Genomic DNA, 23,715 nt, shown 5'->3' on the forward strand with positions numbered 1-23,715 from the left:
TATAATCAGTTATCTTGGGCTTGCTTCACAGCATCACTATCTTCCATTGAAATTGCCTTCCTGTTGTTTTAGAGAATACAAGTTTAGATAATCTATAATGATAACATAATAATCTGAACAACAAATGCCTCTACCTGTTTTGTCTGTCGTTCTATGCACATTCTAATGATCGTTTCTCAAAATGTTATAATGTGATAAATATCTTCTAAAAGTGCCAATAGTCTGGTATTAACCAGGTCATTGGCCAAGCCATTACAGGTATATACTGTACTTTATGACCGGAGACCTCTTGGCATCTTTATTGGGCCCCTCCATTTTTCACTCAGCACAAAATATCTTTGCATAAAATAGTCGATCTACATGCTCACAATGCGTTGACTTTGTTAAAAAAATACCTTATTTAGTCACAAGCTCTTGTTAATTAATTGGTTAAATATTTATAAACCCCACAGACAGACTTAATCACTTTAAACCTGGTGGATGCATCTGCTACACATCTGCTATTTTTGTCAAAATTAGCAGATGGGATATGTTGTGAGCTTTTACATTGGATAATTTTGCTACATTTGCGCAACACTGTCATTACAACAAAGTAGGGCATTCATTTACAGGAAAAGAAAACAAGAAAAATGTTTAAACATGGAGATTTATTATGGAGGTGTGTTCAGAAGTTAAGCTGCCTGTATGCTGAAACCGCCTGCCCTGCCTCGTCCCTTTTCCAGGGTTCCCAGGAAGCACGTGACGGAAACAGACATCCATTTCTATCATGTGCCCACTCACGGTGACGCGAGCAGGAAGCGCATCATGGAAGACACAGAAGACTGGCGCCCACGCACCGGTACCACCCAGTCCAGATCCTTCCGAATTCTGGCTCAGATCACGGGCACTGAGAACCGTGAGTACAATTTTAGACACTCATGGTAATTCTGGCTTGTAAGCCAGAATGATTCAATCCCTTAACTGTGTCACTTCTTGATTTGAGCTAAAAAAAAACATTATTTTACACTTTGGCTATTCAAAAATAGCAGATCTACAAGCTCATACAAGCTTGTAGATCTGCTATTTTTGAAAAATTATGAAAATGTGTGCAAATCTTTGAATATATATTATTTTAAAGCGAACATTTTTAACTCTTTATCTTTATCTTTGCTTCTGGGGGTCCCAGGAACAAAATATTTGAGATGGGGGGTCGGTGGCCAAATACAATTTTGGGGGTCCTTGACATGAAAAAGTTTGAGCACCACTGATATAGAAACATATGTTTTTCAGAAAACTGTTGGGATTTAGAAGACATTTGTAGAATCAGCTTCAGGTCTTAATGGGTTAAGAAAGTCTTGGAGAAACGTGGTTTACAGATTATGGTGCATAAACTTAGTGGTTCTCAAAGTGGGGTCCGGAGACCCCCAGGAGTCCTTGAGGGGATTCCAGGGTGTTCCCAGCAAAATGTGGAACCCTATATACTTCAGCTATTTGAACATAGGGGGCGCGGATGGCTAAGTGGTTAAAATGCATTCAGCTCAGTTTCTGACGCAGCCCGAGAGCGATCCCCAGGTTCGATTCTCTAGCCTGATGGACCTTTGCTGCATGTCACTCCCTCACTCACTCCCCATTTCCTGTCAATCTACACCGTTTGAAAGAAGGGCAGAAAAGCCCCAAAACATCTTACAAAAAAAGGCAATCTACATGTTTACAATGCAAGCTTCAAGCTTGTAGATCTGCTGTTTTTGAAGGATTTTGGAAAGAATAAAAAAAACAAAACACTGATGCATGTTCCTATTCTTCCCCCATGTAGCTCAAGAAGCAGAAGCTGAGGACTCAAAGAAGGGAAAGTAAGTGCATGGTGAAGTTGTTTGTCTCTGATCCTGTGGTCTTGATGAACTGTTATGTCCTGTCATTGTGTCGTTTTGTAACCGTGGATACTGCTTTTGTGTGGAGTAACATTACACTGCTGCCTTAATCTTTGCCATCCGCTGGCCCTGGTTTTGTTCATTTCCATGACTAAGTTGAATTGATGACCCCTGTCATTTAAAGAATACATTAATACAGCACTGGGAAATATGAGTTAAAATCTTTGTGGTACTGTACAAGACTGTTTATTTTATGACTGTAAAAAATCTGATCTAATTAGATCAAGCTGATCTAAACAGATCAAACAAATCTAATAAGATGAAACTGAAAATGAGATATTTGGCGTTTGTGTACATATGCTCTTCGTAACTGGAGCCTCATTCAAATGTTTGAAGTCTGATCTGGAATGCCTTCATGCAGTTGTGTTTGTAGTGTGTTTCCATCCGAGTTGTCTATTGTCTAAGCATCAACGCCCATGTACGTGTGTTGGCTTGTGCGCTCCTCATAGTCGCTTGTGTGTTTGGTTGAACTTGTGGACGTGTTGATTCATAACTGCAGCGCTGCGTCAATCATGGCTGGATTGTGGTCTTGGCTCTATGTTGTGTGACCATTTGCTACCCATTAGCTCCTGGTGGGGATACATTTGAGCAACATGTATCTGTGACCACGTGTCTAAATGTATAGAGAGGCCATCCTTAGATCATTCACATGGCGGCCATTTAGCTCAGGGTGTGAAGGAAGTAAGAGAAAAATGGCCATCATGTGAATATGGTCAATTGCTTGTGAGTGTTCACATTATGTTCTGGTGTGTGGTGTCTTGGCTGAATTCGTCATTTCAGGTCAAAATGGCCATGATACATGGGCAACATTTTGAGGCAGTGAAGATGGGCTATTTTAAAGTGTTAGGTCTTCATGATATTTCAGTTGTTGACTGCTCCCCGACATTTTTTTTCTTTCTTCTTTTATCCCATTTGTGACAATGTTCACAAAACATCCCTGATCCTCATCTCTTGAACCTTGAATCTAATGCTCCGTCTTCATCGTGCTGTCCGTGTGGCATGGATTATATTGAACTACTACTGTACTTCACCTTTCCTGAATTACTCTTTTATCTCTCTTTTGGTCTCATCCTCTTTTCTTTCCCTCTCTTCTCCGCTCCGTACTCGTCTGTCCTGGCTGGCAGAGGTCAACACTCGGTCACCACTCGGCTGACGATCGGCCCCAAGTACCATGAACTCAGAGACTGGCACCATGGAGTGTCTGCTCGCACCCTCAATGTCCAATAGAGAAAGAGAGAGCGAGAGAGAGAGAGAGTGTGTGTGTGTGTGTGTGTGTGTGTGTGTGTGTGTGTGTGTGTGTGTGTGTGTGTGTGTGTGTGTGTGTGTGTGCGCGTGTGCCAGTTGGACAGTACATTTATACAATTGAGGTTGAAGTAATGAGAACAGATGGCTGGAAAGGAAGAAAGATAAAAAAATAACTGAGGCCAGAATATGTGTGTGTGTGTGTGTGTGTGTGTGTGTGTGTGTGTGTGTGTGTGTGTGTGTGTGTGTGTGTGTGTGTGTGTGTGTGTGTGTGTGTGTGTGTGTGTGTGTGTGTGTGTGCATAAATGATCTATCTTAGCTTATTCCCATCAGAGATTGTTGTGATGGAGACGTTATACGGGAACGATTTCCAAGGGGATGAGAAAAAGGCAGACAGCCTGCTGACAGGACCGAACACACTTAAATAATGCCCACGTTGAAACATGGAATGTGACGAGCACAGAGGGATTAGAACAAAACTAAATAAAGTGTATTATTATTATTATTATTATTATTATTATTATCATTACATGACAAACCGCACCTACTCACATATACACATACACATATATGCACTTCATGTAGAGTACAGGTCCACATTCTGTCCCACATTATGTCCTAGTGCAGTGTAAAAGGTACAGTGTCACTGTATTCGTGTCAACAGACATGTAAAATTACTATTTCACTCGCTTTCTCCTTGGGCTGACTTTGTTAGTGCAGCTTTATTTGGTAGGCGGAATGTAAGACTTATTTTGATGGTACTGAAATAGCAACGGACACTGTTGCAGCAGTGCTCCACCCCAGAGAGAACGTTTTTGGAAAATCCAGCAGTGTTCATTTAAGGTAGATATACCATACATTAGAGTGAGGAGGTGTTTATAGGCTGCTGGTGGGAATTTGGGGGAGCACAGAAACAGGGTAAACTAAATGTGTCTATTAGAAATAATTAAAATAAGTCAAAATATTTTTTTCACTTGATCAACTGACAAGCACTTGATACTAGGGCTTACCGTATGTGACAGCTAAGTTTGAGTTGGAAATGCATTTTGAAGCTATTTATGGCTTGTTTACATCTGTGTGGTTTGTAAACATTTGAGGAAAATGGACCTACTGTACTTTATTTTTTAAGGTTGTATCTGAAAGTTGTGAAAGAATGTTTGACCATCAGAAAGTCCAAACCATCTTTGCATACATAGCCTCACTGCAATCCAGATGGGGGCTATGAAGTCTATGCATTATAGTGTAGAAAAGCTCTTTTAGGTGGGCAAGTTGTTTCAGTTTGATGTTGTGCAATCGTGACTGTATAATGAGATATGGTTTGTGACGTACGTTCTATTTTGCCACAAGGCCTTTGCATTGTAAGATATTCTCCTGTGCCTTTGACATTTATTGCATACCTAGGATTTTGCTAAGTAATGCTAACTTTGATTATAATGCCTTGTTTATTAGTTTATAAAGGCTCTTCTTTGAATTAATGCACTGTTATTGCAAACAGCTTGGAATCTAGTGGCTGAATTGTCTCTTTGAATATAGCAATGAAAAAGATTGGAAGCCACAAGATGCAAACAATCCCAAATTATCGTGTGCTATAAAGCACACACAATATAATAAAGCAGCACATATAATAAAGCTCACAAAGTGCAAAAAAGAGGGGGGAAAACAACTATACTGTGCATGCAGCAATGGCTCCGCGTTTCCTTTCTTAGAATCTTTTTCATTGCTTTAAGTCTCTCTTCTACAGTATGTTTTGAGTAAAAAAATGAAAGTATTATTCCGTATTGTTGCTAATAAAGTGATGAAGCTTTCTTTTCTCTGTCTCCTTTCTGGTGTCCCTTTTTATTTCATTCATTCTCTTTCCTGCCTGCTTTCCTTGCATCCTTCATTTATTCCTTCCTTTCCTCCTTTTTGTGCTAGCTGCCCTACTGAACCTGAGACAAACAGTTTGGAGGCCAGGTATAGTCATAGCAAGGTATAGAGTGCTACAGGGATGATGTCTTTTTTTTGTTGGAAGTTACCACTGCCATGGGTTCCCACCACAGACTTATAATGGAAGTTCTGCATTGGATATTGGATAAATTACGCTCAGTAGCAAACTGATTAATCTATTCACATGTTTTGTTGAAATGAAATAATGTCCACAAATCACCACACTTTCCAATCCCTTTCCAATCTTCAACTATAGATAGTAAGTTACTGTGTGCAGTTTGTGAACACAACACAAATCTCAATGCAGTGTTCAGTGTCAAAGTATTTACTGTGCATAGATTTATCAACTGCTAGATTAAGATGCTAGATCTTGCCGGTCATTATACAATGGCAAAACTATATTTTTTATTAATAATAATATAATAAAAAATATTATTATTATCATTATTACAGATTCAGTGGTATATTCGAAGAGAACACACATACAGTATGTAACAATGGAATGAAGAGCTATTCTGGTTAACAAATTATTTTTTATCTTGGGTCGGTATATCAAAATGAACAAACAGGTTGTGAGCTGTGAGGCCTGAGGCGCTCAACCATATGCCTGCACAGTAGCTTTGCTAGTGTTTAGGCAGCTTGGCCATCAGCTACAGCCTTATACATAACAGGTCCAAAAACAGAACTTATTTTCGGAATAAATGTAAATGCGAAAATACTGTGTTGGAAATCTGTCAAGGGAACCCATCGTAAACTCACTTCTAGGTTTTAGGACTACAAACTGTAGCACTCAATTGTGTACCCATCCCTTTTACTTTAACTTTTTCACCTTACACCTTGCATTGTCTTTCACTGCAACCGTGGTCACTTGCAAAGAAGTTACTAATACCTTAAAAAGACCTAATCATAGGGGCTAAATTGAGAACTCTGCACACAAATCCTTTTGGAAAGTTATCTGTTAATAATAACATATTTGTTATCTAATTTAAATTTGATAGACTGAGCGGTTGTCTGAGTCTGTTGTCTCACCCACACAAATTCAGTGCTTTACTCTAAAAACACAAAGAATGCTTCAGTTTTCACCTTCCAGTTAACAAAGTGTGCTCCCTGTTGTGTCTCTATATATCAGTATCATGGACACATTAATAATGATGCTCTCTATCTGTCAGTAGTAGATCTACAACATTTCAACCACCTGACGAAGTAGACATTCCACACACTATCTGCAATGGACTCAGTGGTGTAGAGGCCACACCCACATCTGGTCACATTTCCCAACCGCAACCACAGACAGTGGGCTCATCAGCCAATCAGGGCTGTCCAGAGGAGGATGCTACAGCCAATGTTTCCAAACACATACCAGTCCGAATGCATGGAAAGAATGTCGCGCCTGATGACAAGCCCTTACAAGTGTCATCTACAACAAGTCCACTATCAGTTTCCATAGCGATGTCCTATTCGACTCCTATCACTATGCCATGTCAAATACAAGCAACCCATTCACCTGACATGAAGTACATTTTGGCTGTAATACCGGCACCCATAGTGTCCACAAGCTCAACCCCGAGCCAAATACCATTATCTCGTGCCCAAACTCCAGAAAAGTCTGTCCCTTTTTCCATCTTAATACCAGCCAATACATCCAACGTCTCTCTGGGTTCAAACCCCGATTCCTCCCAGACAGCAGCATCCGATGTCAGCATATCTAGTCTCCTACCAGCACCAACACTAGTGGCGTACTCCTCACATGATAGCGAACTCCTGTCAACTCTATTGCCAGCAACCTGTGCCTCTTCTGAGCCATACTCTGCACCTGACCTGAGACCAGCTGTTACTGGTGCTCTTCTCATAAAGACACAAAGCTCTCAACTGCCTGCTGTTGTAATCAGTGACAGGTACACAGATGTTGGTTTGCTTTGTTCATTACTCTCAGCACTATATTAATCTGGCATAGGACATCCTATTCCATTAAAACATCTATTGGTCTTTAAACAGATCACAACTTACTATAATTTCACCTCCTCTGTTTTACCTCGCTCTAGCAGTTCTCCTCAGCCACCACCAGATGTCAGCACAGGCTCAGAAAAGGCTGATTCCAGAGAGCTTTGGACTAGCCATGATGGTGAATTAGATACTCTTATAAAGCCAGCGAAAGAAGATATTGCTCATTGTGAGCTCTCACCTCAACACAGGTGCTACTGTAGGATGCATTATTATATTTCTCTTGTAAATGAAAGCCTTCAGTGTGAGGTAATGGTTTTCCTCTGTCTGTCTTGTTGTCTACCCTGTCTATGTCAAACATCCACCTTGTCGTAGTTCTCCTGACCATGTGAAAGCTCATCTCTGTCACGCACCAACCTTTCAGCATATACGCTCTCCCAAACCAGTCAGGTACAAACGTTTCAAACATTTTCAGCGGAGTACTTTAATGTCACACAGTGCAAATTCTGGCATTCGCCTAACTTCTGATAAGCACCCACCCTAAGGGAGCCACTGGAATTAAACCATGATCAATTCTGTCTTTATGGTGCATTGTATGTTTTTAGCTCCCCTCCTCTGCTCTTTGTTTTCTTGTTAAAATGTTGACATAATTACTGTACTGTAGATGAATACAGTACATGCACTTGTACTGTAGTGTGTGTGTGTGTGTGTGTGTGTGTGTGTGTGTGTGTGTGTGTGTGTGTGTGTGTGTGTGTGTGTGTGTGTGTGTGTGTGTGTGTGTGTGTGTGTGTGTGTGTTCAGGAGAGAGCTCCTGTTGAGTCCTCTGGACTTCCTTCCCAAAGCGGCCCCCTGCCCCCCTCCCCTCACCCCCAGTGCTCCCACCCAGCCTGCACGCAACTCACTCGCCGACGTCCTCAGACCCTTGCGTGGCAGGTAAACTGAAATGGGTGGGGAGTGTCTGCGTGTCTTTGTCTTTGATCCTCTGGTTCCACTTCTCCTGAACAATCGCCTCCAATTGTCCTAATTTCTCTCTCCTAATGATACCTTTAGTTTATCTGTCTTTTGCTTGAATTCTATGATAATCTTTTATTCTGTTTATATTTTTCTGACATTCGCTGGTCAGTTCAACCAATCAGAGCCCTCCTCAGTTGTCATTCCCTAAGTCCTTATTGGATGCCCTGCTAATCACGCCAATCACCCAAGGCCCGCCCCTACGCTTGAGGAAGAAGAAGCGCCGAAGTGTCAGTGCCCTTCACCTACCCAAGAACAAGAGGTAGACAGACAGATCAGATCTGGGCAAAATGTACCTCTGAACATAATTATTCTCAATGGCTTGAGGTGTTCAGCTGAAAATGTTTCTCTATTATTGTGCACATAACGTCACCTAATTACCAAAACAATTCATTGTGAAAGTCTAATGTTCTTTATCATTACAACGGCATGTGCATTTGAACACAGTGGCACTTAACACCCAGCTAATCAACAATATGCATGGAAATGATACCTCTGGAATAACTTAAAGGAATGGCTACTTGAAACATAATGTTTGTAACAGTCCAAGCATTGGTTTAGTGAAGTGCTATCATATACTTTACTGGTTGGATCAAACAAAAAGGGATTGAGATGAATTCCGATGGAAAATAAATAGGCCAAGTATGCAGGTTTTCTTTTTCAATATGAAAGATACATTTGAAATAACTAAAATCCCCCTAATTCCCCTGCCAATGCTTCTGTTGTTTATGTTGTACATGTTCAACAACAACTGGGCTGTTTCATTCACAGCAACACCAAAAGTATGATACACATGTATCAGTAATGACAACACATGCCAGCTATGATGTGCTGTGGTCACTTTAACTTTGGCAGCATATGGCAAAGGGTTCAAGTTGTGTGTGTGTGTGTGTGTGTGTGTGTGTGTGTGTGTGTGTGTGTGTGTGTGTGTGTGTGTGTGTGTGTGTGTGTGTGTGTGTGTGTGTGTGTGTGTGTGTGTGTGTGTGTGTGTGTGTGTGTGTGTGTGTGTGTGTGTGCGTGCGCACGAGCGCGTGTACGCACAAGAGAGAGAGGGGGAGGAGAACATGTGGGAGATGGTGTCTGTGTATGTATGGATGTCTCTATGTACAAATGTGTGTGGGAATGTACCCACACGAGTGCTATAGTTTATGAGATTTGAATTTGATCCAAAGAATTTAATCCAATGCGTTATTATAGACCATCTGTTGTACAGGGGAGAGGATTCCTGGGCACTGCGTTGCAATCGTAATGGGCCATTTGTTCATTGTTCAAACCAGACCAACAAGTTTATGACTTGTATAATGAAAGTTTCTGTTGCTACACGAGAGCTCGCTTTACTGTATATGAACAGCTGTTGAGCACAATACATTCCACTTTCCATAGCTGACCATCCCTTAATGCTATCAAACAAAAAGGTCACTGTTAACCAACAAAAAGAGACCACTATGGTGCATTCAGACTAAACACACTGATTTCTCCTCTTTCCCTCCTTCCCTGCAGTGTTCTGTCTCTTCTTCATTACCCATGTAGCTAACAAGGCTCATATATGGCCCAGGAAGTCCAGATGGTCAGCGCTCTAACCAGATCCCATTGAATCAGACCAGCAGAGATCTCCATTAATCAACCAATCACAGTCTAGGGGAATCCAATTACCCACCCGTCTAATTGGCCTGATTGGTGGAGAATATTAATGAGCTGTGCTGTAATTGGCTGTAATGAATGATGGGCTGGGGAGCATCTTGTTTCCTGCTCTACTTGTCACCTGTTGTTAGCCCATTAGCGTAGCTAATGTGAACGAATATCGTTGGCTTGTTCGCCTGGCTAACGGGGATAGATGGTGCAACGGTCAGTAATCTCACAGAAATAAATGGATCTCACAAAGCAGGCATGACCCACTGCTTAATGTAAGGTTTAGCTTTTGATAAGCTAAAGCCTCATCATCCACAACAAGCTAGTGAAAGTTTTTTCACTAACTTGCTTTTTTTTGTTTCACAGTTAACCAGACATTTGCAATTGCATGCATCTTTATTGCATTTTATTTAATTGCCTGCTTGCAAAGTTTTTACATTTAAAACTTTTTTTATAGGCCTGCCTTTTTCTATGAAAATACTGTGTTTTTAATTGGATAATCTCCCAGTTGTATTGTCCTCCCTTGTTATTATGTTGAAAGGGTTTCCAATTAAAACTGTAATGAGATCAGAAGACATGAGAGATTGGTCTCAGGATTATGCTTTAATCCTTTCTGGTTGTTACTGTAGGTAACTACAGTACTACAGTATGTGCAATATGCACTGTTTCCTGCCAAACATATGGAGCACATATTGATGTGCTTGATAATGAGAATGAAGAGAAGCATCGGCAGTCTGGCAGTCTGTTTCCTATAGAGAGTACTTAACTGAAGTCTGCATTGCCTATAGGCTAATTAGCTGGAATGGATGCTAACACAGCATTCCACTGGGTGCTTTTATCATAATGTCTGTCATAATAATCATGATGTTGTGGCCCATAATTTAACTGCATGTGTATTAATTAGTTGCCCATATTTGACAAGATACTATTTACTTCTGTCTGGTGCACTTTTTGTACTACATACTTGGTATGTTGATTTGTTTATTCATTTATGTTTTACAAAATATGTGTAGCTACACGATATAGTTGTGGAGACAGCTGCAGTACTTCTTTGCAATGGTCAGTAACAGACTGGAAATAACTGACAATGATCAGCATATCGAAGCCATCATTTCTCTCCTGTTCTTTCCTCATTTTGTTCTGTCCTCATTTGTATACTTTTGTTTTTTCATCTCTGTATCGTATCATCTCCACTCGCACATCAAAGAGTGTCTTGGCATCAGTCGACGTCAGGTGTGGAAGACCCTCTTCTCTCCTCCCCAGTCAATGCTGTTTATATTTTTAGGTAACAACAACAAAAGGAGAATACTCTCTACTCTCTTTCACTTTTCTTCCCTCTCCTTTCTTTTTCCCCCCTCCTGCAAAACTGTGAGTGAATTTATATGTTTTCCCCTAAAAAACAATGGCAGGTAAGTAACTTATCGTCTATAGATACTCATGTTTTACATATATGAGGAGGCTGATGTGTATATAGAAGGGTTTCTTGTTTACAAATAATTACTGGGTACACACGCATTCAGGGGGCAAAACCGAATTCTTTGCCAAACTTACAAATTAACCATTATTTTCTTTAAAAATTAACTTATGAATATTTAAGGCAAGAATTCAACAGTGTAGATCAGTTTGGAAAAGCAATGCCTATTTGAAAATGTGTTCTAACTTTTTCAGATATCACTCTACAATGACTTTGTAGAATGACACACCCTTTCATTTACACCCCAAAAGCAGTAGAGAAATAATACTTGATAGATCAATATGTATCATGACATGGGAATGGCCTGGCTACAATGTGGATCTCAGACATCATGTTGCCGGCCTGTGTCAAATTCGGGATGACAGCAAAGATTAGGAAACCCCAACAGCCAGCTGGATTGCATTGGATTTAATTTGATTTAACTGACGATACTATAACATTATTCGTTCACATATTTGCCCAGACATTCATCATGATACTGTACAAACCAATAACAATAACAGTAGTCATGACAGTATAATTTATTTCATGAATGAATTGCTTTATATGCTGACAATTTGAAACACGCTCAGCTGATTATAGCAGAAAGCTGCAGTGCATGATCATGTGACCAAGTACAAGTCTGTATCAAACTAGAATGATGCATTCTATGTTCTCTGAATATTCTCCCCAAGTTAACTGAACGATAACATTCTTCCCAAGTGCACAAGTGTGTTCTTGAGAAACGTCTCTTGTCACCTCACCTCTGCTTTGGAGCTTAGCCCTGCTAGGTATGCTCTATAAGAGTGCTGTCTTCTGTCCCCTGTGTGCGCGTCTCTGTTATGACATTGCACCGAAACCCATCTATTATTGAATGCAATCCATTATTCAAGAGGGATGTAGTTGAAGCTGTTTTTCACACTTTGTGTGCACCTTTGGGTGATATTCGTGCCTCTATGAGAGTACCAGACCACTCATTGCGCTAAATACACAGCATTTTAATTGGGGGGGGGGGGGGGTGATGGACTGATCTTACACGTTTTCAAACCCATTACATGATTTTGATTATTATTTTTGCTTACAAAATCTTGCATAGTGCAGCTTTAAGCTACACTCCCTGCTGTGTGGAAGCCAGCTTTCGGAGAGAGAGTGACTTAAATGGTTTTGGATGGAGTCCTGGGTGGCAGAGTGAACTAAAGTAAACCTCAGTGCTCGAGACCATTGATGTTATGAATGTCCTCAGCGTTTAAATGAAGTGTGCTCTGTGTGCATGTGTGTCTGTGTGTGTGTGCGTGTGTGCGTGTGTGTGCGCGCGTGTGTGTGCGTGTGTGCGTGCGCCATGGCATGTCAAGGCTAGGCAAGGAGGGCAGCTGAGAACACAGAGCATCCACAGAGTTGAAGCCAGTATATATACATACACACACACATGAGATGCATTCTCTCTCTCTCTCTCTCTCTCTCTCTCTCTCTCTCTCTCTCTCTCTCTCTCTCTCTCTCTCTCTCTCTCTCTCTCTCTCTCTCTTTCTCTCTCTCTCTCCAGATTTTTCTTTTCTTATGTCTCTCTTTCACCCTCTCTGAGTGTGCACAGTAAGGGTCCATTTTTATACTTTCCGTTAAATTAGCAATGAAGATTTGACTGTGCATCTCTCTCTCTCTCTCTCTCTCTCTCTCTCTCTCTCTCTCTCTCTCTCTCTCTCTCTCTCTCTCTCACACACACATGCACGCACACACGTTTTCTTTCTCTTTCACCCACATTCAAAACACACATACTGTACCACTCACCATAACCATGGCAGCAGTTGCCATAACACGCATGTCCCAGGAGTCCCCTAACAGCCAGGCACAGGGAGAAGACAGCGATGATCCAACAGTTGGCACCAGTCGCATCGATGCGTTATGGGTGTAAAATGACCGAGTGAGAGATTGTTGGCCCACCCAAGTGTCTCAGTTGGTGAAAATGACCTGTGTTACACACTCACAAGCACATAATGTGCACATGCAGGCAAGCACACTCACTCACACACACACACACACACACACACACACACACACACACACACACACACACACACACACACACACACACACACACACACACACACACACACACACACACAGCATGTGACTAATAGAGGGTTCATTCATTCTGCTTCTTGTTAAAAGCCAGCGGTTAGGTTGAGGTCCCAGGGCAAGACACAAGTGAGGAGGTGAGAGATTTGACTCCCTTCTGTGTGAAGAACTGTGGCATCCCTGTGCCGTCTGAATTGAGTGTGCATAGGGCATTAAATCCCTTTCCCCAAGAGAGAATGTGTTTCCTTGCACTGTAAAACATATCCATCACGAAAAATGATTTACTCTTACTTACTTATATTTGACTTGTTCCAAAAACAAGTGAGACACAACATTAAGAAAATGCATGCTAGTCAAAGAGCAATATGTGTTGCACAAAGAGGAAAAGCTGCTGAAAGAGACAATTCTTTATTTAGCGTTAAGAAACCTTGGCTTGCCCTGGAATAGAGATATGTTGTGTTCCTCATGAGGCAGCATGTGTTTCCTTAAAACTATGTTTTCTCAACAGAGAAATAGTTCCCAAGAAAAGGCTAAATAATTGTCTCAAGGAGAGATTGTTGAACCCAAAAGGCGAATGTTTAGCCCAATTAGAGAACGTTTTTTTTCCAAGAATAAGAGCAAAATGTTCCCCAGTGAGGACACATGTTGCCCTGATAATGTTTTATTCTTTTTTCATCTCCTAGACAAAATGTACTGAAAGGTTTTGGCTACAGAGATCACGTTTACCTTAGAAATAATGACCAGGACTGTGATTAGCTTGAATCAACCTGTATCTAACAGCTATAGAATAATTACTAGTAAGTATAATAATAGTTTCTCAGATTGAATCAGTGTTTCTATGGCAAGAGCTCTTTAATCACAATAAATTGTGTCCCTTTTATTTGTTGTTGGGCTATTTGCCAAGTACATTCGCACGTACCTGGAATTTGTCCTCTATATTTACAATTCCTAAATATTTGGAGCAGTGGATGCCATTAAATTGGTACCCGGGGAGCAGTTAGTGGTTATGTGTCTCGACACGTAGACTGGGCACGCTGAGGGTCGAACCGCCGACCTTCCGATTCCCAGACAGCCTCTCTGCCCACTCAGCTCCACGGCCCAATCAGCTACTTGGCACACGGGTAGACATGGAATGGTCAGTGGTGTAAAGTAACTAAGTAGATGTACTTAAGTACAATTTTGAGGTATTTTTTACTGTCTTCAGTAATTTACTATTTTCAATACTTTTACTTCTACCCCACTACATCTCAGAGGAAAATATTGTACTCTTACTCCACTACAATTATATGAAAGCTTTAGTTACTAGTTACTTTGTAGATTTTGATTATTATTACAAAACACACTAACCACTTCAGCCCTATATATATGTCGGCCATTTGAAAATAGCCGATCTACAAGCTCACAATGCGTCGCGATGTGACACATTGTGAGCTTGTAGATCGGCTATTTTCAAAAGACATTTTGACCTGGTGAAATGGGACATTCTGCGCAATGAGTACTTTTACTTTTGGTACTTTAAAGGTAGGGTAAGTGATTTTCTTTGGTTAAAATAAGTGTTAGATAGCTCTATATTCTGATAGTACTCATTGCTATAGAGTGTTTGTTCAGTAACAGGAGTCTCCATGTCTCTACAGCTCTTTATTAGACAGAAAATGCATTTTCAGGTCGGGATACCAATTTTATCCAATCAGGATAGAGAACTAAGTCAGGATATAGATTAAACAAGTGAAATTGACACTAAGAAATGAGCGGACAAAATTGGAACTGGAACATTATAAAAATTAAGCTGATAAAAATGGTACCCTCTCCTGATTGGCTGAGATTTTGTCACCTACCTGAAAATGTGTTTTCTGTTTATTAAAGAGCTGGAGAGACGGGGAGACTCCTGTTACCGAACAAACACTCTATAGCAATGATTACTATCAAAATATAGTGCTTTAACCTTTTTACAAAACCCTTTTTGTTTTAACCAAAAAATATCACTTACCCTACCTTTAAGTATATTTTGATGCCAATACTTTCGTACTTTTACTCAAGTAAATGTTTAAAACCGAACTTGTACTTGTAACAGACTATTTCTAAAATAGGGTATTGATACTTTTACTTAAGTAAAACATTTGAGTACTTCTTCCATCACTGGGTATGGTGTATTGTACTGCTGTGTGTTGTGCGCTCTCCTGTAACCAGTTGATGTTAACCAATTGATACCAAGTGATAGCGTCACTTGTACTTTATGCTTGGGGTTGTTTCTCCTGCCTTGCTCACCTCTTGCAGAACATGTACAAAGAAAGACAAATATAGTGAAAAGAATATGGTCCAGCTCTGATGTACCAGGAGAGGTCCCCCCCATCTCTTCCCTGCTGGTCAGTCTGGTTTCTGTCTGCATATGGAATTGACCATTTTATTCATTACACTGTCAGTGAAATCAATGTAGTCAATCAGTCTTAGTTCAGTTATATATTTAGCCTGGTATTCACTCGTTGGTTCTGAAAGAGTGTGCTGTCACTTATCCATCATTAAGCAGGTGTTCTGGAAACTGTTCTGGTGGGAAATTGGCACCTCTCACACTGAGAGGGAACATTTTCGTGCATGCCGTAGTAAAAGGTAGGAAGAGTGCTCTAGTGTTTTGGTTCTAGCTGAGCAGTGTGTTATTCTTGCTAGTACCATGTTGTCAGCAGGTGGTCTGCAATCTGTCTTTATTTGACAGTAATGTGAAAGTTATTTTCTTTTCTTTTCTCTACATGTTTTTTTGCTGTAGAGGAGAGTTTGACAGTTTGACTACTTTTTAGTTTAAAAATGGCATGGATTGCTACAGATCTATTGTGCTGGGGGTTGTTTCAGCATCTATGCAAAATAGTTAGAGAGAGTGAGAGAGACAACTCTGATCGTAAAAACCACAAAGCAAGACAGAGAGAGTCTTTGACGTTTTAGTGTGATGATTTGAGTTGTGGGGAAGGCTGGGGTTGCAGGGATATTCTCATTCATGTCCATTTCACTCTGCTCTGTGTGTCCATCATGTGTTCCCATACAGTGAAGACGGGGAGGAGCCTGAAATCAATAGCCATGAGTCTGCTGCTGTCAAGACCATGATCAAAGGACCTGCAAGCAAACTGGGTAAGGTGTGTGTGTGTGTGTGTGTGCGTGTGTGCGTGTGTGCGTGCGTGCGTGCGTGCGTGCGTGCGTGCGTGCGTGCGTGCGTGCGTGCGTGCGTGTGTACACAAGGTAGATACAGTTTCAAAAATAGTGAAAATAGCAGATCTACAAGCTCACAACGCGTCTCATTGTGACATATTTTCGTGACTATTTTAAAAAGTTTCGAATATTTTCTACCCTGTAATAATTACTTCAATTAATTGTTGCACCCCTATTCCTCTATGCTATATTTACATTTTCACATGAATGAAGGGCATACATAAACTCTGGGCCAATGTATTAGTGGTTTAACCAACTGGTCTCATATGTAATCTGTGGAAGTGTACATTAGTGTACGTTAATGAATGCTCAGCTGCCAAATCCAACAAAAGGTATGTGTGTATGCCTGTATGTAATTTACCTTACCATAGGCATGTTGCGGTATTTTGTCAGTAAATTAACAGGCGGAATATAACCAAGCTTGGGCACCCAGAAATGTTTTCTTAGTATAAGTCATGGGGAATGTATGCGTACCCAGCATGTAGATTTTCCCCCAAATAGATTCTGAAAAATAAACTTTCATTTAGGAATTGAATAAAATCTTGTCTTATAGATGTATTTTGATTGATTAATGTACTTCCTCCCTACAGTTTAAATGTGTTTTTTTTCCCTCATACATCAGTGCTTGCCTCCAAATCCTGGCAAAGTGTAAAACTGTGATTTACTGGCGTAGGATTTAATGTTGTTGCAGTCATTTAGTGAGAGGAAAGAAGCTAATTTTCCATGGACGAGGCGTGACATATGTTGTAAAATAGGTCATTACAGACTTATTTTTCATTCCTTTTCTTTTTCCTCCGTGGAAGCCCGTTCAACACGTGAGAAGGCCTCCCTCTGTCCACTGCTGTTCACTTAGTCACGCATGTACAAGATCTACTCCGTGACGAAAATAACACTTACCGAAGGAAACCGGTGGGACTTGGGTTTAAAGGCAAGGGCCACAGAAATAGCTCTGTTTGCTAGTTTGATACTGAGCTCTGACTGTCGGGAGTGTTATTATTGGATACATACCAATATGTATATCAATTCATTCAAAAGAGAGTCGCACGCTGTCTTCTCTCATTTTCAACTTATTTTAAATACAAAACCTTTTCGGCCATTAGGCCGTCATCATTGTATGTGCATTTTGCAGAGTAGACCTGTGTGAAGCGCAGAAGCCTAATAACTCTGTTGCCAAGAGGGGGATTACCCGATAGGGTTTCCATGCAGAGACCTGGGTTAAGCCTAGCCTCAGCCTAGACCTGTAACAACCCCAACCCTCTCCTGATGCAACAGCAACACAGTTAGTTACAGTTAAGGCCTATTTAGACTACCGTTCAGAGCGGATATGTGTACGTATACATTCAGAACGCAAGCGGCATTGCATTGCTCACATACTTCGCTCTGACCTCCAAATGGAGGTTCACCCATTCCATCCACTAGAGGGCAGGATAGGGTAAGAAAACAATCAGGTATGGACCTCCAATTTCATCCCACCTGTCCTGCCACACCTGTTTTCTCGCTGTGCAGTCACAGTGGCGATGTAACATCATAGAGATGTACATAGTTTCAAGCACAGCCTCTCCTCACAACTTATCGCTATGTTGTCTCTGTCCTTTATCTCCCTTTTAACCTCTTTCTTATTAGAGTGGTTGCCCGAAAGGGCAACTTACTACAGTACTTGGGCAACTTTAATATTTATACAGTAACCCCAACACTTCCGCACGCTACTCCTCCCACAGTTTTGGTGGCATACACTCGAGCCGTAAGTAAAATCGACCGGCTTCATCGGCAATCGTGTGCTTACATTTTGCTAAGAGACTTGTTGTGTAGTTTAATTTATATTAATTTATTAGTGAATAAAGTTTTCCCATTGACTTGAATGGGAAAATGTGAAAACTCCCTTTCAAGTATTTTTCTCTCGGAAACCTTAAGGGCTACAGTTACAACACTTGGAGGGGAGGTTCATAGTCCAGTGGCCTAATTATGAATAAATAATTACACCATATGACATCATGGTAGTGCTATAACAGCCCACTTTATGTTTTGGATGATAACTCTTGAACCTTAGGTCATAGAATCAAAACACACTTTTTGCTCCTCCTCCTACAGATTTTGTCAAAATCTCACACAAATTGGTACACATGATCTCTGGGCTTATGTGATAGACATATATAGGCGAAAATTTTGATAGTCCCTACCGTGGGAGGGGCCTATTTGACAAGAAATCATGAACAAATGTCCAATCAACCAAAAATTTTAATCAGATGTCGAGGGTCATGTACTCGAATTGCCAAAAGCATCCCCCAAAAAAGCATGATTTTTGGGGGGATTAATCCTCTCAAAATGAAATACAAGTGATCTCAGGAGTGACGTGACAACGTAATTGACATGCGAAATTTGTGGGTGGAGCCTATTTCTTAAAAACCAAACGTCATATATCACAAACACAGGATCCGATCTGCATCAAATTTGAATCGCACGTCACATGGCCTCCAACGCTATTCCTACCAGCGTATCCCTCAGGTCCCGGTGGCCGTAACCCACGACTTACGTCGGTGCAACCACACTTCCCGTACCGTTTGCTGTGTCCATTTTGCAGGGGATCACTACTGCCCCCACGGTTTCCTGTGGTATTGCACCTTGAGGATATGTACACTTTGCATTCGTAAGCTTTCAGAAAACAGGCAGAAAGACAGATTAAATTAATACATAGTAGGGACGGATCCTCTGCATCCTTATCCATTGCTACATTGGCCCAAGTGTAAATGGGCCGATGTGTAAATGGACCTTTGGTCACACTGCCCTGGTATACTACTACTGATGTCATGTAGGACCCTGGCAGCAATGCGTATGTGACCTATTTTGAATCCTGATCAGCTAAATAATCAAACTTGTGCCAAAACTATCAACCATCAAGCCCAAATATTAACTGTAGCACTCGATTGCTGCCATCAAGCCCAAATTATACCAACTTTAGCACTAAACGTGAGCATTCACTCACGTTTATTGTAAGGGTTCAAATAAAGGAAATGATCACTGGTTTTCCTATTCTAAACCAGTGGTCCGGGGACCGTCGGCGGGTTCCAGGGGGTCCCCAGCTAAATGATTGGCAGTTAGAACTGATCCTTAAGGTACAGTAGCTGCATATAGAACAACGAAGTCGGTTCGGTTCGGGAGGGCTCCCCGAACCAAAAAAACGAAACAAGAAAAAAACGTCTGACAGACAAATTGCATTTCATACTGCCTGCCACAGAACACTTCTGTGTTTTGGAAGCCAGAGCCCGGCCACCACGGCTCGCACTGTTGGTGGCGAGTCGACTCGCTCGAGCCAAGCAGTGTGCTCACTACGGCCAGCACTGCTGGAACGGACGGTTAAATTAATACCTGGATATTGCTGTGAGGAATTTGTGGCGGATGTATGTTTTATTTATGGCCTTTTGCGGGTCCATTTGGTTCCATGTGTACACTCTCAGAGTTATGGGGGTCCGTGGCCTAATGCATACCAAACTGTGTGTCCTTGAAATTAAAAAGGTTTGAGAACCACGGCTCTAAACCATCTCTATACTGGGAGCTGAAACACAGTCACTGATGCATGACATGTGATCCTAGACTCAACTTGCACAAGATACGTCATGTCCACACACACACACGCACACACTCAAACACACACACACACACACACACACACACACACACACACACACACACACACACACACACACACACACACACACACACACACACACACACACACACACACACACACACACACACACACACACACACACACACACACACACACACACACACACACACACACACACAGACCTCTGAGACATTCCTATGAATAAAACACGGACACCTGGCTAAACAAGTAGTTGGGATTGGACTTTGATCTCCCGATTCAGGACTGAAAGAAGGTGTGTGTGTGTGTGTGTGTGTGTGTGTGTGTGTGTGTGTGTGTGTGTGTGTGTGTGTGTGTGTGTGTGTGTGTGTGTGTGTGTGTGTGTGTGTGTGTGTGTGTGTGTGTGTGTGTGTGTGTGTGCAGCTAATCTCTGAAACTTCTGGACCGATCAGCGTCAAACTTTTCATGCATGCAGCCAGTAAGCCAAGGAAGACACTCCACCCCAAATCAGCCTCATAGTGACGCCATACCAGTCAACTTTACATTTTGTAGGCAATTTTGATTTTTTTTTTGTTCACATTATCTTTGGGGTTATGTGATAAACATAACCCAAAAAGAATACATACATAATAATACAAACATAAAAGAAATTCGGATTCCATTACGACTGGCTATAATTGCCTAGGGTGAAGAATTACAATTTGACTCTTGAGATGCATTCATATACGGCATCAGAACACTGCTATCATATTTTATAACCTTTACATTAATGACGGTTACCTTTTAACTGCACTTAATGTATTATGTAAGTTACCTTTTCTACTGCATTTGCTGTATGTGTATTTGGATCATCGATGGGTGTCCTTGAGACTCAGCAGGCATCATTCATTCTCATTGTGTAAACGATTGGTGCATTTTACTTCCACTTAAAGGTAGGGTAAGTGATTTGCTTTGGTTAAAATAAGTGTTAAATCTATAAGCTCTATATTTTGATAGTACTCATTGCTGTAGAGATACCTTTAAACCCCATACGTTGTTGAAAATAATAATAATATAATACACTTTATTTGTATAGCACCTTTTAAGTACAGAGTGACAAAGTGCTTGACAGAAGAATCCACAACACAAAGATAAAAAAAACTAAACAATGCATCACAATAACAGAAGCAAGAAATAACAACTTACAGTACATTAGAATTAAAAGGGCTGGGTTGAAAGCAGCTTTATAGGTGAGTTTTCAGAGGGGATTTAAAACGGGGCACAGATTCAGCAAGCCGTATGTCCTCAGGCAAGGCATTCCAAAGTATTGGAGCTTTAATTGCAAAAGTACGGTCACATTTTGTCTTCAAGCAGCACTTTGGAATCATCAACAGTGCTTTGGCCGAAGATCTGTGAGGCACATAGGGGTTGAGTAAATCTGATATGTAGGAGGGAGCAGGACCAGATCTGACCATGTAGATGATGAGTACGATTTTAAACTCAATTCTAAAAGAAATGGGCAACCAGTGCAAAGAAGCTAGAATGGGTGTTATGTGATGTTTTCTGGGGCCAGTTAAAGGCACTATACTAGTGTCTTTTCTGTTTTTACTCTACTTTACAACAAGCTTACAGTGCGTCGTGTTGAAAGCGTTGTAGCCTTGTAGATCTGCTATTTTCTTGGAAGTTTTTTTTTCCCAGAATAGGGATGCTGGGGTTTAAGTGGTTGATGATAGCATTGCAGGAGGGTAGTATTAAAGAAACACACATTTCTTATTCCTGTTGAGCAGAATGATGGCCAGTATCAGCACACGTCATGACAGGATAATGCTCCAGGTCTGCCAGGTCCACAGATGTCTTTGATTAAACAGTTTGTTTTAGTTTGATCAATAACTGTATCCCTCCTCCTCTCGCCATCTCCATCCACTTAATCAAATTGTGTAATTCTTTGCTAAAGGTCGAGCGCCCCCGGGTGGTTTGATCATCCCATCTTTTGGGATGAGGGGCAACAGCACCGCCAGTGTCCCGAGGGGTCCGGTTCCGGCCCGGCCCATACCACAGGCCCACCCGGAAGACGAGGACTCATTGGTCCAGATGGCAGAACACATCCCTGCTGGGACACGCACACCCATGTGTGCCCATTGCAACATGGTAATCAGGTGAGGATGGAAGAACAAATACAAATAAAACACTTAATGCAACTGTAAGACAAAGACTATGTTTGATCGGTGTTCAGGCATGGCCATATATGGGCTGTCTGTGTCAGGCATAGGCATATGCAGTATATGGGCATATTTATCCAGACACAAACACAGACAGACGGGGACTTTATATCTATACGTTTATACATACATATATATGTACAGTATTAGGACCTGAGGCAAAATTGTGCATACACGTACAATAATTGATCGAACTCACATCGGAAAAATGATTTGTGTATGACACTCGAGAGGCCCGCTTAGAAAAGGAAAGTAGAGTCTGACCCTTCTCAGTGTCCTGATCAGGCAGTCAGCCAATAAACACATGTGACAGGAGTGTAGATAAGAATTAAGTTGCACATACTCACTGACATGTACAGTAGATTATAGATGATGTTGCGCCCATGTACATACAGTACACACAGAGATGCACGCACGCACGCACGCACGCACGCACGCACGCACGCACGCACACAGAGGAATGAACGTATATTATGTTGACATTGCCCTTTGACATTGGTTTTGGGTCATGTAAAGAGTCTTGTAAAAGTTTGCCTGGGGAACCTAATCCCAAACCTGGTTAGAAGCAACATGACTCTAGATTCACGTAGCACTATAAATGTGTCATTTTGTGTGTCGTACGCGCGCACGCGCGCGTGTGTGTGTGTGTGTGTGTGTGTGTGTGTGTGTGTGTGTGTGTGTGTGTGTGTGTGTGTGTGTGTGTGTGTGTGTGTGTGTGTGTGTGTGTAAAAGGAGAATGACATGAGGGGAGCATAGAGCTTAGTGGTACTACTAGATAGGTGTCAGGTTTGGTACATCATTAGCTCAGAGTTAGAACTGATGAATAGAACATGAAGGACAGATGATTCATCAGTTCTAACTCTCTGGGCTAATGATGTACCACACCTGACACCTACAGTATCTAGTAGTACTAAGCTTTATGCTCCTTATTGTCATTCTCCTTTTGCACGCACACACACAGATAGTCTTGTCATAAAACACACACACACACACACACACACACACACACACACACACACACACACACACACACACACACACACACACACACACACACACACACCCATGCACACACACTCTTGTCATGAGACGCACGCACGTACACACACGCACATACGCACACGCACACACGCGCATACGCACATGCACAGACACATATTTTATCCTCTGTGTTTCTCCAGAGTAATTACATTTCCCACCTTCCTCTCATCCTTCCTTTGTTTCCTACCTTCCTCTTCCTCCTTCTGGCCTTGGTCCTTCCTTTCCAACAGATAAGACTGTCCTAGCCCATAGCATTATCACACAACTTGTGTAGCATTGCGTTACATATAATCCGGAGGATAGAGTTGCTAGCAGACGCTAATGGCTGCCAGACCTGGATCAGTATCAGGGTTAGCTCAGGTTAGCACAACCATTGTGCACTGAAAATTAGTCTCTGTTGTGTTACCACTTAGCCTAATCATCAGGTTGGATAGGGACAAGCTGCTGACTTAATGGAAGTGAGTGATGGTAGTTACAGTGGGCTTCTAGTGACACCTCAAG

At 41.5% G+C, this 23,715-nt stretch overlaps 1 protein-coding gene across 1 annotated transcript in view; it reads left to right on the top strand.

The window, feature by feature from the left end:
* Positions 1–23,715, top strand: part of pdlim5a (PDZ and LIM domain 5a) — an 87,276-nt gene that overhangs the window by 57,555 nt on the left and 6,006 nt on the right. The window contains exons 6-9 of the mRNA XM_084056274.1: positions 723–895; positions 1,793–1,829; positions 16,211–16,293; positions 21,909–22,110. Of these exons, the coding sequence (XP_083912400.1) occupies positions 723–895; positions 1,793–1,829; positions 16,211–16,293; positions 21,909–22,110 (495 nt within the window). The remainder of the gene's footprint in view (positions 1–722; positions 896–1,792; positions 1,830–16,210; positions 16,294–21,908; positions 22,111–23,715) is intronic.

This window comes from Gymnoscopelus microlampas, assembly GCF_963454915.1.
Source record: "Gymnoscopelus microlampas genome assembly, chromosome: 4".
Lineage (NCBI taxonomy): Eukaryota > Metazoa > Chordata > Actinopteri > Myctophiformes > Myctophidae > Gymnoscopelus > Gymnoscopelus microlampas.